This window comes from Trachurus japonicus, chromosome 16, assembly GCF_045865225.1.
Source record: "Trachurus japonicus isolate A0001 chromosome 16, Traja_1.0".
Taxonomy (NCBI): domain Eukaryota; kingdom Metazoa; phylum Chordata; class Actinopteri; order Carangiformes; family Carangidae; genus Trachurus; species Trachurus japonicus.
In genome coordinates, this window is record NC_140922.1 from 20,993,896 (window position 1) to 21,012,544 (window position 18,649).

Consider the following 18,649-nt stretch of genomic DNA (forward strand, 5'->3'; position numbering starts at 1 on the left):
ATAGGGAACAACTCTATTACTCCGATATTTTATATAGGTATAAAAATAGAGATAGGTTGAGGGGAAAAAGGAGATTTAAAGACTGAGAAAGAAAATAAATTAAAAAAAATGTGTGAGTTCCTGGACTAACTTGTACAGCTAAATAATATTTACACTTTTATACATCTCGTAGTAGCCTTGGTCTCACAGTGCTTGAACTGAAAAGAAAATTAAAACACAGACTGTAACTCAGTAAAAGTAATTGTCTTAACATTGCTGTAAATTGAGGAAAAGCCTAGTATCTTCAAAACATCCTACTGTCCTGGTAAAAAAAATGTTTTAAATGCACCTATGATGGCGAACGTCTTTAATTATACAACAGTTTATGTCACTAAATTTTTAGGGTAACAAAATGTGTTTGGACTGGACTTCTTGCCATTACAAAAAACAAAAAACACCAACATTGGAGATGACATATAAAACCCTAATTAATAAAAAGGATGCATGCAGGTAACATGCATTTAGAAGAGAACACAGTTCATTAACAGCAACCAGACAAAAAAAACAGTATGGCATTACCAATAATAGCTTTAAACTCATAACTTTCAAAACATCAAAAAATATTTTTGCCTTATTAACGTCATAAAATGTCTAATAATATATATATATATATGTATATATATATACAAATTTGAATTAAAGTTGACATGGCACATCTGTACTTTGACACTGATTAGTGATGTAATGGGCATCAATGTGCAGGTTGCAGTATGGCTAATAAATGCTACAAAAAATAAGGAGGTAATAGATAAGACTAATACATAATCACAAACCACTGAGGGGTTCTACAAAGCTCAGCATGTAGATACTGCAGATTAAATCAGAACCATATTGGAAAAAATGAGGGACAGGAAAATCAATCCACTCCCCAAAGCAATGGGATGTGATGATCATTATATAAACATCTTGTTTAAAGATGTGAAACTGAGTGATTTTGGCACCGTCAAGCAGGTGGAGCAGATTGAAATACAGTGAAGACACAGAGAGCGAGAAGCACCAACACACTCCTCAGCAACGGAGGCGTGCAAAGCTATTTACAAATCATGTAAATAAGAAAAAAAAAAAAAAAACTAAAACAGAACAAAAGACATCAACCTTGTGACTCTTTCGTCACACTGTTGTCTTCTACAGCTTCAACTTGGCTGCAGGGTTATCAGTTCCTTTGCTTTTTGAAGAGCTCTCTAAATTGTTCATACCACTGCTCGTGCTGGCTCTGTGGACGTCCTGTTTGTTTTAGTGTCTGATCTGTGAGAGAACGACAGGTTTAATGACGCAGCACATTACTGTTCGACTGTCTCTCCAAGTAACAGTCAAGGACCTTCAGAAGTTCCCAAATGGAGCCATTACTTTCTGATGCACCTGAATATTGCTCTTGTGACGCCATGGTGACCCTGCAGTGGTTGTTGTGCTCTCTCTGTCAAGTCACCATACAGTTTATTGCAGTTAATTTGTCCTCCATGGTACAATGCACTCCTCCAACAAGTGTTAGGACATATTATACAGTGTTTTTTACACTGAGAATAGGCATAACATTGTCCTTGTCAAACCCCTTGCTTCAGGGAGAATACTGGATGCAACGAATGTAAAGAACATCTTTGCTGTCAAAAAATGAACAAACTGCGATAATGCTGCTCTGTCCCTCTTGTTATTAACAAAAACATCCTCATGTTGTGCTCTAAGACTACATGGCTGTGCGCTTGGATTTGCAAATAGTGCTTAGGCCAGAATCCTTTATTCAAGGGTCTGTGTGAGAAATGATGTCTTTACCTCGTACTGGCACAGACTCAGAGTAATTACACTATACACGGATCTCACTTATGTGAGCCTGTGACCCACTTTGGGGCTGAACCATATTTTGACAAACCAGTCTGGCAGTCAGGCATCATACTCCAAATCAAAGTAAATTTGAACCTTACATATCTATGTTTTCCTTATCATTATGGATGGCTTCTGAAGTGAGAGATTGAGGATGAAAATTTACAGAGTGAAAAATGTAGGACTGGTGTCAATGATTTCTCATAGTAGCGTAAGATTCTGTTTATTCCATTTCTATCAGCAACACTGTTTGTAAAGCCTTTAACCTAATTTACAAATATAATGATGGGGGCGCCACACGTCTATCACATGACATGTTTCTTGTGACCCTCGCCTGTATGTTGTGATTGTGTCATCACGCAATGCGTGGTGCAGAGCGATCGTTGGTGTGGGTTCTCTTGAGCTTGACCCCCTTGCGTATGGCCACGAGCATGTTTCCTTCTCCCCCTTCTCCAGCCTCCTCTCCAGCCTCCTCTCCACCTCCTTCCAGCCCAATCTCAAGCTGAAGGTGTTGCTGGGTCAGCTGGTTGGACAGAGGGACGGTAGGAGGGTTGGTTGAAGCCTGACCGCTCCACGACATCACAGGCAGGGTCCCAGCATCCTCCACTCCAGCAAATGTCGGAGAGTCTGGGCTTTCTTCTGTGCCCTCTCCTCTCCCTGTCATCTCCTCTACACTCCTGCTGCCATTAACTGCTCCTGACATGTCTGGCACCGTTGGGATTTTTACCGGGATGACAGGTGTACGGATCGGGATGGGGCCTGTGCCCCCGATGGAGCTTGAACGACGAGCAGAAGGTTTTGAAGAAGGGGTGCGGCGAATCGTAGCAACCCCTGGGGTGACAATAACTGGACCGTGGCCTGTAGAGTAGGAGCCAGAAGCATTGTGGGAACTGGATCCTGAATAATATCCCTGACTTGAACACGAGCCTGCAATGACACAGCAGAAATGATGACAAAATCAATTTCACTAACTACAGTATACAGTGTATTTAAATATATTAAGAGGGTTAAAAAGGGAATAATTCATGATATTGTTCATACAGACAACATATACTGTACAATTGTGACAGTATCTGTGCAGCCTGTACCTGTAGGGGTAGATGGATAAGCTGCGTGGATAGGGGTAGGGGGATAATGCCCTGCAGGGTAGGCCCCCTGTCCAGGGTAAGGAGCCTGTGTGCTGGGCAGGCCGGCAGTGGAGGCTGGGCGCTTGGTCTGGAACATGCGTCGATAGGACTGACTGATGTCACTATTTCTGGGGATGGTGGATGACTTGTCAAAGTCAGATGGCTGCTGCTCAGGCTCTTGATCTCCAGCCATTGAGAAATAGTCATAATCTGATACTAGAGGGGGGAAAGGAGAGAGGTTGGCAGTGCACGGACATGAAAAGATACAAAAAGATTTTTTTTTAAAAAGGATGAGGTCTGCAGTCTACTGTAAAATAGATGTCCGAGTGACGCTAGAAAGTACAAGTTACCTTGTGAAGGTATCGTGTCTTCAGAGCAGCAGGGTGTGTTGGTCTGTGTGCTATAGCCACTGGAGCACTGGATGGAGTCTCTACTGGACCTCTGGGTGTCCAGCTCCAGACCTCTAGACAGGGCCAGTGCGAGTTCCTCGTGGGCCTCAATATCACCACCCTGTAGCAATCACCCGAAGGAAAACATTATTCAGTAATTTAGTAAAGCCTGAATCTCTGGATACAGCCAGGTACAATTCATTAAAGTCATTAAAATCATTAGGTACAACTTTTAGTCATTAAATTGGGACATTAGTGGTGGGAACCTCATTCATGTGGTTTAAGTGTTAAATGTGAGGTTGTCATGAACATGATGTAAGCTTCACAGATGCTTTTATATGTAGACTGACCTGTGTTCATGTGCTTCATCAATTATTGGCAGAGAAAGGAGGTAAATGAGTCATTGCACAATTTTCATGTTTTTTTTTTCAGGAGACCAGCTGCAGCAAAGTGCAGAGTTCTCACGCACAAAGTGAACAGACTGTCTGAAATCTTATGGAGTCACTGCATCCAACAACATAAAGCAACATTAAGTGGAAATCAGAAAAAAAACTCAACAAATTACTGGCAATCAGGCTTAATGGAAGCAATATGTGGGGAATTTTGCTGAGTTATTCCACTTCTTCAAATATGTGGTAGAAAAACCTTGTACGAGGTCATGACTACAACTGACCTTGAGAGGTGAGGTCACAGTCCTGCTCCTCTCCTCCACTGACGCCGATGAACTTGGTGTTTGTGGTGCAGCTGGAGCTGGTGTTGAGGTCGAGATCGAGGCTGTGCCTGAGGATGGACTGCTGTCACTGTTCATGTTACCATTACTGTCTATTAAAGCTGGGCTCTCCTTGTCTTTCTTCCTCCTCAGTGTGTTGACCATGGGCTGGTCATAAGGCCCTGGCTTTGCCCAGTCCTGTAGAGATGGTCATGTCAGTGTTATTGATGATATATATCGGATATGTGTTAATGTCTACTAGATTATAGCAAAGTATAAAACATAAAAAACGGATGAATTAAAGGTATTCATAAATTAAATGACAGTAAAAAAATGAACCAGGCTTGCACAATTTGTTGAACAAATTAATCATCAAGAAGATGGGACGACTAATTTGATCTTCAGGACTGAGATGATGAACAAACCTTCCAGCTGGGGACTCGAGATGAAGGCACCATGGGGGAGCCCAATGTGCAGTAGTGAGGGTAGTCTGGCAGCAAGGCTGAGGCGGGACGGGACCATGAACGAGTGGGGCAGGAGGAGGTGGTGGAGGATGAGGAGGAGGAAGGGGGGTAGAATGGGAAGGCAGTGCCTGACACTGAACCCAAACTCCCCCCATTGCTATGCAGGTAGGGGGAACTGGCCGGACTGTAGTGGTCAAAACCATTGGACAACTGGATGTGGATGTGTGCATCAGTGGGAGAAGTGGTGATAAAAGAAACAAACACACAATGGGATACATTACTGAAATGATAAACAGTGGGAAATAAAACCAAACCAGACCACATCACAGAGGAGAGATCAACACAAAAAAATAATAATGAACCGTGTTGATCATGTCAACACAAGACAAAGAAAATGGGCTCAAAAGTAAAGAAACTGATGCCAGGTGGTTTGGAGATTTTTTGGTTCCTTTAATGTTTCTATGATAATCTAAATTCACTACAATGGACAGCATTGGAATTTAGCGTGAGGAAACCGGGGTGAGTATGACGCTGCCGCAACTGAGGCATTTATATGAAAAAGGGGAGAGTTTAGTGTTGGTTGAGTGTGTTTCACCTTGTCAGTAGTTTGCTCAGGTGCAGTAGCAGCAGCTAGAGAAGAGGGGGAGCTGCAGTCACTGTAAAGCTGTCCAGTCTCTGACACCTCAGAGGAGCTGGAACTGGGACAAGGCTGGGACAGCAAGGGCAGCGGCAGCAGCAAGCAAGCAGGCAGAGACAAGACCAGAGGGAGAGAGGAGGAGATAGAAGTTGTGAGAGAGAGAGAGAGAGAGAGAGAGAGAGAGAGAGAGAGAGAGAGAGAGAGAGAGAGACACAGACAGACGTGCAGAGGGAAAGAATTGCAAAGACAGACATGTCAGCAGGTAGACAGAGACAAGCAGAGAGAGGCAGTTTATTAGAGAGGGGGCAACTTTCCATCATTCTCAGCAGTTAGTGAAGAGTACAGGCAAGTGACTAATATAGAGGCTGAAGAGAAGGTGCACTGCGAGTCAGCATTAACTGCGTATACATCAGCAGTGTTGGAGCCTTGTTAAAAGGAAGCACAAGCAAAGATCTAGCTCTTAAGGATGTTATCCTCACACACCCATGATATTTGTAGGGATGTATGTACAGTAAGCTATATCAATAATATCATACCAATGGGATAATAAACATTTTTGGATGCTGCTGTCCAGATCTGTGGTTGAGGGTCAGCTACAGAAGAGTAACTTGCATAGAAGCAAGTATTAAAAATGGATGGAAATTAAAGAGACCCACAGAGCCAAGGAAAGGTCATATTGGTGAGCCCTGTTTAGCCATGCGACTGTCCTCTTTCAAACTTCAGCTACTGTAACCACAATAAGAATGGGGCAATAAGAAGACAAATTCCCAGGACTGTATTGTAAAATGGCCATGCATGGACTTGCCAAACCACCTTCACTGCATCATAAAAACTTGAGTCTAACCATACAAATATGTTCTGGACAGGGGAACTCTGGCTGCTGGCGTGTTTACAAAACGTCAACTAGTGCAACCGCTCTCATGGTTGATCTCAAACCACAAACCCACGCAGACAATCTGCTGGAATAACTCACTGATAATTATATGAAACCCTGTGTCAGATGGTTAGATAAAAGTGACAGAATGAGACCTGCTGATAGAGACACGCTCTTAGTGCTTATAAAACATACTGTTGACACTGTAACATGTCATTTTACTGTGATGTATTTAATGAAAATACAACATGCCGTCTGCTCAATCCTCTGCAATTTTAACCAAACCACAGTCTGTCACAGTGGTCAACACTCTAATAGCAGGATGAGGCTGACCTGTTTTGCCCTGGGCTAGAATGGAGGCAGACTAATTTCCTCTGCATTTATGTTATAATAATAATAGCAGAGAAATGAGTTCACCATGATCACATATACTTATTCCTGCCAGCTAACTGCCTTTCATGGTGGTTAGGATAATGTGTGAGAAAAGACTTGTGTGGATTGCTGATTTGGGGTTTTCTCTATGTCTCTGACTACAATAACTTGTAAAGCATAGAGCATATGTGGTTTTACAGTCTCAACCATATGTACGTACTCTGAGCCAAAACTGTGGTCAAGTGTGGGTAGCTGAGGTCTTTTTTTTTCCTTACCTTTGTTTCAGCTGGCATGGGCGAGGATGATTTGGACGACATATATTGGTCTTGTGATGAAGACATGAAGCCCGAGTCGTGGGAGGAGATGCTAGACAGCCGAGCTGGGGCCTGCTGCGGTAGCGTGGAGCTACGGTACCGATGGCGGGGGTGATGGTGGTGGAAGAGGTGGTGTGAGGAAGAGGAGGAAGAAGAGGAGGAAGGAGAATGAGAGTGAGAGCCACTGGATCCCCTGGAGTCACTACTGTTAACGCTGTTCAGACTACTGTGAAAGGGGAAGGAGTGAGGGATGAAGGGTGGGACCAGAGGGAGGAGAAGTTTGGCAGTGACAGGCGGAGTAAAGAGAATCAAGTGCACCCAAAGACATGGATTGAAGAAGCAAAGTTGGGTAAAGAAGAGATAAAAGGAATAAGAGAGGGAATGAAGGCAGAGGATTGGGGGAATGTGGAGGAGACAGGATGGGAAACAATTAACACAGCACACCAAGATGCAGCAAGCCGTGACTGAGGCCAATCAAGTCAAAACAACAAAACAAACCAACATAAGAGGCGTGAAATCATAATGGCAATAATTACAGGCAGGAAATCACAGGATTTCATGCCTTTAAGACAGCTTTCTGAGAATATTCACACAAAACACTCATGAAAAGCAAACTCTGGGTCTAATTACTGTGTGAACTGAGAAGCATCAAAGTGACCATCTGAAGCTAATTTTAAAATTGTGTTTTGCATTATCTACACTACAAAGAATACATACAGTATCTGCAAAATCGTGAAGAAAACTTACAGTAAGATACATATGAACTGGACAAAACTACAGTTGCATATCTATTGTCAGATACTAGTGCTACACTATCATGCCAAACAGAAAACAAACACAGTGTGTAATTGGCAAGATTAAGTGGAAAATTAAAGGTCGCAAAGGATCAAAATTATTAATTATTGTGAATTTTATAAGACATTTTTAAAAGCATACAGTAGTAAGCACAAGCTTTGCACTGTCAGATGAAAATGTGATTTCTGGAAAAACACCACCAATGTAAGGATCAAGATAAAAGAATGCCCTAAGCTGGTTTGAACTGAAGTCTAAATGTCTTTAAACATTGTCAACATAACACTAAATCATTTTTTGAAAATTAAATTAAATTGTGTAAGACCCACAACCCAAATATTGTTAGCACAAGATTTTAGCAGGAGAAAAGCAAGGCAATAATAAACCCAAGCTTCTTTCTTTAAACCAGAACAGCTGAGGAAAAATCTATGGGAAATGCACATAAAGCAGTTGAGGACAGAGTATAGAGGACATGGTCTGAACAGCCACTAAAGAAACGGTCCAATTCTTTAACACTTCTGACCTTTAATTCTTAGTTTCTATATTTAAGAAAATATACTCGTGCTAATGTTCTTTGACAAAGTAGGTCGACTTCAACTGTTAAACTGAATATCAAGAATTCACAAACAACAGCAACTCATATTGACCACTGGGTGGCAGACAGAGATTGTTCCAGACAATTAAAATGTTTTTCTATATGCCCTTGTTTCTCACCCCCTAAACTAATGTCAGCTGTCTTGAAAGAAGATTCATACTTAAACTATCAAAAGGGTCATACAAGGTTTTTTTTACATTGTTCTTTAGCTATTATAATACCAGATAACCTCTAACTACAAAGACAGTGTTTGCAGTTTCAGTTCCTTAGTTCTAGGAAACTGATAACCTGAGTAATTTAATTTTCTATTTACCATCATTTAGAAGCAAACCGAATTACAAAAGTGTTTATGAGAAAAGTAAGTACATTTTTAATTGAAATACAAAACCTCTCCACGTCATTTGTTTGTGGCAATGGGTTTTGTGATTGGCCGCCTGAGCCTACCTGCACATGCTAGACTTCCTGGACATAGTCGTGCTCGGGGATGAAGGCGGTGTTTGATATGACCAGCCATAGTCTGAGCCCTTCAGGTCCAAGATCACCTGAGAGGGAGGCAAATATTAGTCATAGTTACCAGCTGTACTTGTGAGGTTGGGCACTGAGCAAAGTCTCTTTAGTAAACAAAACTGTTCCAAGGATTGTGTCATCTTTTCTGTTTTTCTTCACCTGTTCACTAGCAGGGGGAAGCTTGTGTGGGTCAGAGGTCAGGGCTTTGAGGTCATCAGAGATAGCCTGGAGATGAGTGACCTCTCCCAACATGGAAATCTCCTCATCCTAAAAGACATAATGACAAAGAGAAAGTGGAAAGAAAGCATGTGTTAGCTGTGTGATTAAGTAAAAAAGTATTTCCAGTCTTTGGGATTAAAAGAAAGAGCAACAACATCGCAGAGTGTTGTTGTTCTCTCGCACTGCTCTCTCTGCCCTTTCCCCTCCTCCCGTACTCACCACTACAGGCCGCAGCATGGCTACAAAACAGCAGAATCTCTGTCTCTCTTCTATCAGAGCCTTCCTCAGGGCCTGTTTCTCCGTCTCCTCCAGTAGGATGTATTTATCACTGACATCCTGCATGGCGCTGTCCAACTGGGGCTGGATATCACCACGACCTTGGTAATAAAATGGATACACAAACACGCACAGACAAAATGAATATGCATGTCATTACAGGTATAATAAAACTACCAACTCACAAGGACACACAATGACTGGTCCATAATGTTAAAAAATCAAGTTACATAGATCCATTTGATATCTTCATTAATATTCCTTCACAATCAAACACTAAAAGGTCAAGTTATGATGCTATAATGTTCTTAAAGTGCCTAATTTACAGACAATATGATCATGTAGCAGTGTTTTTTGATATTCATCACTCCTCTCAGGTGTAGGCCTCGTCTGTTACTACTGCTCCATGTGTTATCTTGTTTTATTATGGACCTTGCTATCATCATTGCCACCATTTGAATGTCTCTACTACTTTTTTGTTATCACCATGGCATGAAGGGCCACTCTTGTCATTTAAGTGTTTTGTGTCTCTTGTTCTGAGGTGGCAACAGGGTTATCTCTGACAGGCTAATCTGTTGCTCGTCTCAAAAATTTCAATCTATTATGATGACATACTCAAAAGTGACTATCTCCACTGCTCTTTGTTAAACACTTAAACTCCAGGATGTTTCTTGTCAGGGTTAAGAGAGACTGTATGTTTGTGTGTGCGCGCAAGCTTTCATAAATGGCAAGAGAGCAAGATATGTACAAGACCATCTGGTCCTAGTGATGTGTTTGTGTCTGTGTTTAATATGCATATGTAAATAATCTATGAGCATTTGAGGACAATGACAATTCCAAGGTTATCCTGTTATTCAGCACTATTTGTGCCTTTGTGGTCTGTGTGTATAAGTGTGTGGGTGTGTATATGTGTGTGTTTGATGTTCAGAGAGGATACCCTGAAGCCAAATCAAGCCCTCTTGAGTTCTCTATGGAGGCAGGAAGGCTGGCGACTGCCCAGGATGACATGGTGGGCCTCAAAGGCATTATCTAACCACTCAAACTACACTTGCACACAAACACACAGTCTCGACTTTGATACATCAAGGTTAAATCCACAGCGAACAACTCTGTGGTCTGTATGTCTGCTCTTGTGTCTGGGCAAAGATAACAAACTGGTGCCTTTTGTTGAACATTTGATGTAAGGCCCTATATCATGCAAACCAGTAGTAAAGAAACACAGATAGAGTTACACATGCAACCCATCCTCACCTCAAATGTAAAACAGAAGCATGTAGATATCATTGTGAGGACAAACTATCAGTTTCCTTTAAGAGATGTCAGTACAGTGAGTCTATACATAAAAACAAGATATAGCAAGAGGCTGCTGCACCGCTTTATCTCTCTATCGTGCAGACCACAACAAAAAATGATACTGAACAATGACCAACATGCACACAAATACTAAGCTGTTGGAAAAGCACTCCAAATGGAGACTCTTTATTACGCATCTGCTAGTATCACAATAGCTGACAATAATGAGAACTGACTATTGTCTTATACTAATCACTGAGGTGCATTGTGACTGTTGATGATGGGTGAAGTCACATACTGTAACTCCTAATGGTGAATTTTAGGTGGATTAAGTTCTTATAAGACAATGTCTGTACACAAAGTGAGAGGGCTTTGCAATTACCCCAGTTGAAGAAAATGGTTTCACCACAAAACTGAAGTTAACTTTATAATTTCATGTTAATATATTGATGATATGGTATATTTACAAAGAGTCCTTAGAAAGCAGTCCTTAGAACGTAATGGCTGTTGACAAAACAAGACAAACCCAGTTTCCATCCATACAGAATCCATTCACCGAGCTTGGTTTGGTGTCTGTAACGCTGGATTCAGTGGAATGTGAGTTATGTGTGTGTTTATTGCAGCTCCTACCATATTACACTACAGAGACCATGACAGAGTAGATGGACTGTAGAAGCCAGACTGGAAAGTCCAAATTGCAGTATATATTTTCAGTTTCATTTAGATCCAAAGGCAGCATGTTGAGCAGACAAGTATGCCATTACAATGTACAAGGTTTTGTGCAGAGCTGGCTATATGACTGGGCCTGAGAGGGCTAGACGAGCCTCGCTCATTAGTCTGGTTCCCACTGAAGGACCAAACTCATTATCATTCATTTCCCTCCAGGCAAAATTAGTCTTTTTCCATCTTGTCGCTACGGAAATTATTTGTAAGCTAGACTGACATTTCAAATAATGTTGTAATTGCTAGTTATACACAGCTGACAAAGCATTATTAAATGCAATTTCAAGACAATAACATACTTTAAGTGCATTCTTTCAGTAAAATAACTGAAACTACAGAATTCCAGCTATTTATGGCCTCATCACTTGACAACACAACAGGGAGAGAAGTAATTTGATTTCTGCTACAAATACCAAGAAATATTCTTGTCACAGCCAAGTTTCATTTAACTTTGTTTGAAGATGACTAAGAAATGTTTAGAGCGCTAGCTTTTAGTTGGGCTCAGTGTAGTAAAGCAGCTTTTTAAGCCCTAATGCTAACGATGCTGTGGTGTCTCCTTGGCACGCAGTAAAACGAGGGAGCATACAACATTCTGGTTTCTACCACTAGTTCAAGCCTTGGCAGACTGTTTTCTCGACATAACCAAAGTGGTTTTGGAAAGACACAACTGTAAGTTGAGGAACTTTGACTATGACAGATGGAAAGCCAAATACTTTCTTTGTCACTGTGTTGGTACCGCCAATGAGAAGCTTGAGTAGAGCGTAACAATATCACAGTCAGCATCATATTACTTCTTCATCACTACTCATTACTTCTGCTGAAGTCTGATCCAAGAAGTACCTTATCCCTTCACTCATTTAATCCCATGAAATTATGAACTACTGTGTAATCAGATGCATTTGCTGTTCAGCCCTGTAGATATTGATGAGCTTCTGCTATGTTACAACTTTTCCTCTAACTTGGATTGTTTCTTGTTTTGTCCACATTCCCAGTCTTTGTGCCATTACTTGCGCAACTATGTGAATGACATGACAAGGCCCTGATCGCTACTTCCTCTTTCTGTTCATCCAGACAAACACTGAAGCTCACTGATTGCACTAAACAAATTCACACTGACATATTTTCTAACTCCTTTCAGTTCAGTGCTCAATTAAGGACAATTAGGGTTTCAATTTTGTATATTAATTGTTTTTTATTAAGCATGTTACTGTCCAATTGCTTTACACCTTCAGGATGAACAAGCAATGACAAACTGCAGATGTGTTGGTGTGTGGGTTGACTGCAGCGACACAACCATCACTAAGATGCAGCTCTATCATAACACCATAATGTACACTAATGAACTTGAGAACCCGATTTGCAGTTCTTATCTTTTGTGGATTTTTCAGGTAAAGAAAACTGTTCTACTCACCAACACAACAGCTGGAGCAGTGAGGAAAACAGGGTTAGAGTTCCAGTGTGTGTTTGGTTTAGAAATCATACTGATATTTTTGAGTTGTTTTCGCCAAACTCAACTTTGCCAGAAAGTAACTCGGCCAAGATGAAAAAGGTGGGGGTCGAAATGGTCCACACATGTGGATACATGTGCACACACAAATGAGATTAACTGCTCCAGCTTTCACATGACCCATGATTACATTAGGTTGCAGTCACAGGCTGTTTCTTAGCAAGACTTTGGTCTCAGGTCAGAAAAGCCCTCACAAGACATGTATCAAACATCAGCTATATAAGCACCAACACATACTGACAGAGGGGTGCTATTTCTGTACATAACAGGGCTGCTCTTCTTTTAAATAGCCAGAAAAAAAAGTTTAACTATTGTACTTTGTGATACGAAGCATGTGAGTTTAAAGATATTTTAGTGGTGCCAGGTGCAGCAAGTTTCAGCAAGTATCTCCATTCACATCAAGGGGGAATGCCCAAAATGCCAAAATGAAGATGGCTGCCTCCCAACCGGCTTGTTATGCATCTATTTCTTCCACTGATGCTAACCAGCTAGCTCCACTTTCTGATACAGTCACTGTAGTGTCCAGGTTACTCTCAGGGGGCTGCCCTGCTCAGATGCAATATATAACACTGGCTATGTAATGACAGCAAAACTTACAAAAAGCTACTTTAAGGTGCTTACAAACATTAGCCCTGTAACCCAAAGCTGTAGACAGTGAAAGAGAGAAACCAGAAGACAAAAATGGATGTATAAAAGACAACAGCGTTTCAACACAAAACCAGACTCATTTACAGTATGTGGTCATTTACAAACTGGCATGGAGGTTCATAACTATAGAGGAAACTTAGCAGTCTGATATATAGCATGTATTTATTCTTTGCATAGAAATAAATATCTTAATTTATCTTTTTTACAATGAAACTGAGATGAGAGGCATTGTAGTGTAAGCAACTACCTAGACAGTGTGCCTGTTCCACAGACTGACTTACCTAGATTATCAGCTGCAGTGCAGCATAAAGCGAAGGATTGTATCAGAATCACATGGGGAAAGGGAGAGGAAAAGAGTTCAAGTCAGCTGCAAAACTAAACACTAAATCATCAAGGTGCAGCTCTGTGTGCCTGGATGACAATTTTAACAGTCAATGAAAAATAATAAAGCCAAACCAATGTGCCACTAGGTGTTTGTCCTAAACTGTTAGCAGTATATGTTCTACAGTACCTATCAGACAAAATCAGATAATACTAACAGAGATATGCATGTTTACAGCTGACAATACTGCAGTGAGGGGATTTTTTTTATTCGATACACTAAAAGAATATATGAAACCGATACTGGCCACTGTTGCTTTTTAACTTATAAAATAACAAAATTAAACATTGTCACTGACAAATTGATAACTTAGATACTAAACTCAGAAATAACAACAACCATACTTTTGACAAACTCTGGCATGCAGCAGTATTGCTAACGATCGCTAAGTGCGGTAGAAGTTGTTCAAACCTGAGACTACCATCATCCCAAAACATACTGGAAACATATTAATCTCACTCCTTTTTTGTGTATGGTATTTTTTCTCAAGGTAGGTGAGTGCGCATGTAGAACCTGAGCCAAGAGGACTGCAGAGAGAAACAGCCTCTGTACTCTCAGTGTTTACCAAGTAAGGTAATGTTTAGCCTTAGTAGACCTGCACATGTCCAATCAGTCAGGACAAACTACTTTTATATACACACATCACTGCCGTCTATTAAAAACAACATATATACAATTTGGACATTGCCCCACTTTCCTATTTGATGATTTAAATAATCAGATTTTTGTTTTTGTCCTGACTAAGGACTTCCTTCATGCATAAGTCTTTGATCCGGTATCGCAAAAAATCACACAAACTTAAACACCAAACCCAAGCACTTTTTTTTAAACAGCAATAGTATATTTCATTGGATGAGTTGTTTTTTGTTTTGCCTTATATGCTTGACTTGACACAGCAGGCAGATGGGAGATTTTTGTGTGTGGGTAGTTATGGCAGACACACAGCATGTTAGCATCAAATGTTTTGAAGCCTATCCTTCCCAAACTTTGCTTGTAATACATAGATATAATGTTTCATGCTTTCTGGTTGAGCTGCAAACTCTTAGGAGATGCAATGGCCATTTACTTAATTTTCATTCAAAGAATATTCTCTTTAATACTCTGTGTGTACAAGACAGTAAGAATGAGACTTGTCTTCATCGTTAAGTAGATTAACTGCACTTAGCAGTGTTATCTATTTTGAGTCTCATAAGCTACGGGTTTAAAACAAAAATGGAAATGAAGCATGTTTTACCTTTCTTTGCTTTCTTCTGAAGTTTCAGTGTGTCTGAGGACTTCTTCTTAATTTCCTGCCGTGCTCTTTTGTACTCTGGTTCAGATGTACAAGGAAAAAATAGTGAACTGTGTGAAAACTTTTTCTTGAAGTTTGGATACAATTAATATCTATCAGAATAACAAATAAAAATGGAATAACACACTGCATGCCAACCTCAGTTTAAAGCCACGGTCACTCCTAATTGTGTAATGCAGTGGTGAATAAGGATTATAAAACTACACTTGCTCTTTCTAGTGCTTAAAATGGTTGTAAGATGCATCTTGTTGTTGTCAATTCCTGGGCATGTGCAATACTTCTGTTGTAGTATGTGATTACATGTGTATACCCTACCTTTAGCATGGTCCTTGTCCAAAGTATGTACACCTCTTTTCCACTCCTCCATCTGTTCTTGTAGAGGATTGATCAGACCTTCCAGGAAACCCCTGCAAAAACAGGTTACAAGTATCCAAAATAACTTTTATTGACCAATCATATAGCTGAGCATCCTATTTATAAACATATAGCCTAAATGTAATACAGCCACCTTTGGACATTTATTTCCCTTTTCACATGAATCACTTATTAGTCTCACTATTCACTATGCAAGTTATATCAGTCAGACAGACTGTCAGACATAAAAACCATTCAGTCTGGTTCTGCCTGTATTGTATGGTCGTGTCTGTCAATCATTAACAGAGAGAAAGAAAGGGAAGAAAAACAGAGGGCGGAGAGAAAAAGTCTGCTTATGTCTGACTGTGTCACAAGAGGAAATAAGAGGCTGTGCAGTCATGTCTGTCAATCATTACCAAACTGTGCCCGTCTTCCAAGATGTATTTGTGAGTGTGTTTAAGAGGCTGAGAGTGTGAGAGCTGGGCAGCTGCAGGCTTAGTGCATGAAACTAAAATTAGACTTCTCTGGCTTGCAGACATTGCTCCAAAGAGCGTGTGTGTGTCTGTGGGTGGTTGGTAGTGACCACAGCCCCCCTGTGTACAGCCCCTACTATGGAGATCCAAGTGGAATCTCTGCTGAAATGCCACCCGAATTAGAGAGCCCCTTGTCTGCGTAGAAAGTGTGTGTGACTTCACTGTGACATTATAGATGCTTTTCCCGCCAGACAGTTCGTCTCTTTCTTAGCATTTCATGAAAACAAATGGACATTTTCACCCCCACACACAAAATAGCAAGTTATGGGGACATACTGAGGTAACAGTTCAATTACAGACAATTTTATTAGGAGCTGCAGGGCTAGCGAAACAGCTTGCGTTGAAGTACAGTTAGTAATGTGGGAAACACTCAAAAGGGAAGTAAACTTGTTTATCTGTTTTGAAGTTTGAAAACCTAATAATACTGCTATTTTTTCTCAGACAGATCACTGGTAAATCACTTGAACTTGGCACTATTTGAGAGGATATTTGTTGGACATATGAACTCCCTGTAACCTTTCTTTCTTTTTAGCTTTGCCAAACCACTGTGATGTGGCTTATTGATACGGTACCATCTCCTATTAAAACCTCTCTAACATCCTGGTCAAGCATTTAACAAAAATTCACCAGTACTGCACCAGATCCTGTATGGTTACATTTTTTGTAGTACTGAGGAGTGGAAACAAAAGGTGAGAAAAAGCAGCACAGACCTAAATTATGTGCAGTGTTACTTACATTGAGAACTGTTTGAGTTTAACCTCTATGCTGCGATGTCTCATACACATCCGGGTCAGTGCTGATCCAATGTCTCTGGTCCCACCTGAAAGATTTAAAGAAAGACAAAAAAATTGACAAAACATCACCAATTCTTTATGTGATTACTATAATAATGCATTAATCTCTGCAAGTCAAACTTAGATTTGGAGCACTATCAAAAAAAAAATTGGAGACATAATGTTCAGTGGTCAAACTATTCACCTAAAAACCTTCTTTGAAAGGTACAAGACATGAACAGGTTTGACAGTAAACTGGGGGAGAAAAAAGGCAAGGAAAGTGTAAATACCACACTGTGATATACATAGACTGTAGCAAACAATTTTCAGCTTTACTAAACCAACACTGATGTCCACAAAAGTGGCAATTAACAGAGAATTCCAATTGTAACATTCACTTCAGTCACTTCGTCTGTTTTTGGGATTAACTGTCTGAATCAACCACCATCAAAATGTTTTACATTTGCAACAGAAGGTTCACTGCAATTTGAATCAATGAACCATTACATCAGAAGTACAGCTGCATCATTTAACAAGACATCTCATTACAAAGGCAACTAGAAAGCTTCCACAGGGATGAATGCAGACAATAGGCTTTTGAAAAAGATTAGGTAGCCGCACATCTACATTATGAGCACTGAATGAAAAGCTGTTTGGTATTTGAGTACAGCACATAATAGTCAGCTAATGCTGTAAAGTAATTAACTTCATACTAAATTGAGAGTGACTTCGCTAATGGAAAAAAATTGTTGCTGGAGCGAGCACTCACTGACCCCACTCTTTCCACTGTGGCTAAAAACTGCGGGAATCAGTGGGAAACACCGAATTACCAATCGCACACATATTCAGGTCAGGAGAAGTGATGGGAAGTTGGAGCTCGAGTCTTGAAAATGTGCTTGGGGCTAGTGTCAGTTCCCGTCACACAGGCTAACTAGCTGTCCACTGGAGGCCTCAGGCTGGACAGCTAAGCAGGAACTTGGTGTTGATTGACAGGACTATTGTCTGGCTGCTCAGTATGACTAGTCGGCTTCTCTGTGGGGCTGAAGCACAACTGTGTGTGTGCGTCTGTACGTCTGCATGTGTTGGAGTGTGCAGGAGGGAGAGAAGGTGGGGGAGAGCAGATCTTGTATGAAACTGAGTAGAGTTCTTGTGACATTCTGTTATATGACAGAGTGATACTCTCTGTGTGTGTGTGTGTGTGTGAGACAGTTTGGTTGTGATGATCTGATGTGAAGTGTGAATCCTCTCCAACCGAGCAAGCCATTCTGCTGTCAGCACAGTCTTTGCTCCATGCAGAGTCACACACACAGAGCTGTCAGTCACTCACACTCTACAAAACACACTCACGCATGCACACAGACACACACAGAATTGTCTTTTGTCAGAGGCTGGAGAAAACAAATGTAAGAGGCTGTGCATTTGGCCAAAAACACTTCATGGTGACTTGATCGAAAGATACATCATAAGTGTAGAATTTGACCTCAATATTACTGGTGGATAGGAGTATGATTGAGGCCAAGCAAAACAAAAGATAGTCCAAGACAAATTTCTACTGTATTTCAGACTCCTCAACATTTTATGTTGATGAGAGCTGTGCCTGAGGCCCTGAGCCTTTGTGAGCTGTACATCTTAAAATGAGATAGGAAAAGGAAAATTTTGGCTAACACTTTTGACCTGAAATATGTCTGCTGAATTACTGAATATCTAACAGCTAACCCTAACCCTAAAACAGTGACAGATGTTAACCCAGAGAGATACAGAGTAACACTGAGTGTAGCTATGCTTTATTGCAAATAACAACTTCGACACAGCTTTCAACAATGCATAATCTGATGCCAATCCCACATCCATCATGTCCTCAAATGTTTCCCTCTATCCATTCATTCATCCATTCCTCTGCAACTGTGTGTGCTTATTATTGGAGAGGGTGTGGCTAGTACTACAGGGCATAAAAAGCCTTTCTGTTATACAATGCCATAATGCTCATTCATTCCTGTGTTGACTTGTTTAGTCATC

General features: G+C 40.7%; 1 protein-coding gene across 8 annotated transcripts in view; it reads right to left on the bottom strand.

The window, feature by feature from the left end:
• Nucleotides 1–2,061: 2,061 nt before the first annotated feature.
• LOC146972358 (protein MTSS 1-like) overlaps nucleotides 2,062–18,649 on the bottom strand; it is a 51,053-nt gene continuing 34,465 nt past the window's right edge. Inside the window, exons 4-17 of one of the 8 annotated variants that reach the window (XM_085802485.1) lie at nucleotides 16,596–16,680; nucleotides 15,289–15,380; nucleotides 14,917–14,991; nucleotides 13,582–13,593; nucleotides 9,073–9,230; nucleotides 8,794–8,901; nucleotides 8,572–8,669; nucleotides 6,702–6,831; nucleotides 5,139–5,252; nucleotides 4,505–4,753; nucleotides 4,044–4,277; nucleotides 3,332–3,491; nucleotides 2,943–3,197; nucleotides 2,062–2,781 (exon numbers count right to left, since the gene is read on the bottom strand). In XM_085802485.1, coding sequence (XP_085658611.1) covers nucleotides 2,210–2,781; nucleotides 2,943–3,197; nucleotides 3,332–3,491; nucleotides 4,044–4,277; nucleotides 4,505–4,753; nucleotides 5,139–5,252; nucleotides 6,702–6,831; nucleotides 8,572–8,669; nucleotides 8,794–8,901; nucleotides 9,073–9,230; nucleotides 13,582–13,593; nucleotides 14,917–14,991; nucleotides 15,289–15,380; nucleotides 16,596–16,680 — 2,342 coding nt within the window. In that variant the 3' untranslated portion in view covers nucleotides 2,062–2,209. Of the gene's footprint in view, nucleotides 2,782–2,942; nucleotides 3,198–3,331; nucleotides 3,492–4,043; nucleotides 4,278–4,504; nucleotides 4,754–5,138; nucleotides 5,262–6,701; nucleotides 6,967–8,571; nucleotides 8,670–8,793; nucleotides 8,902–9,072; nucleotides 9,231–13,581; nucleotides 13,594–14,916; nucleotides 14,992–15,288; nucleotides 15,381–16,595; nucleotides 16,681–18,649 lie in introns of all 8 variants that reach the window. The other 7 variants (XM_085802482.1, XM_085802480.1, XM_085802486.1 and 4 more) reach the window with 7 other exon arrangements.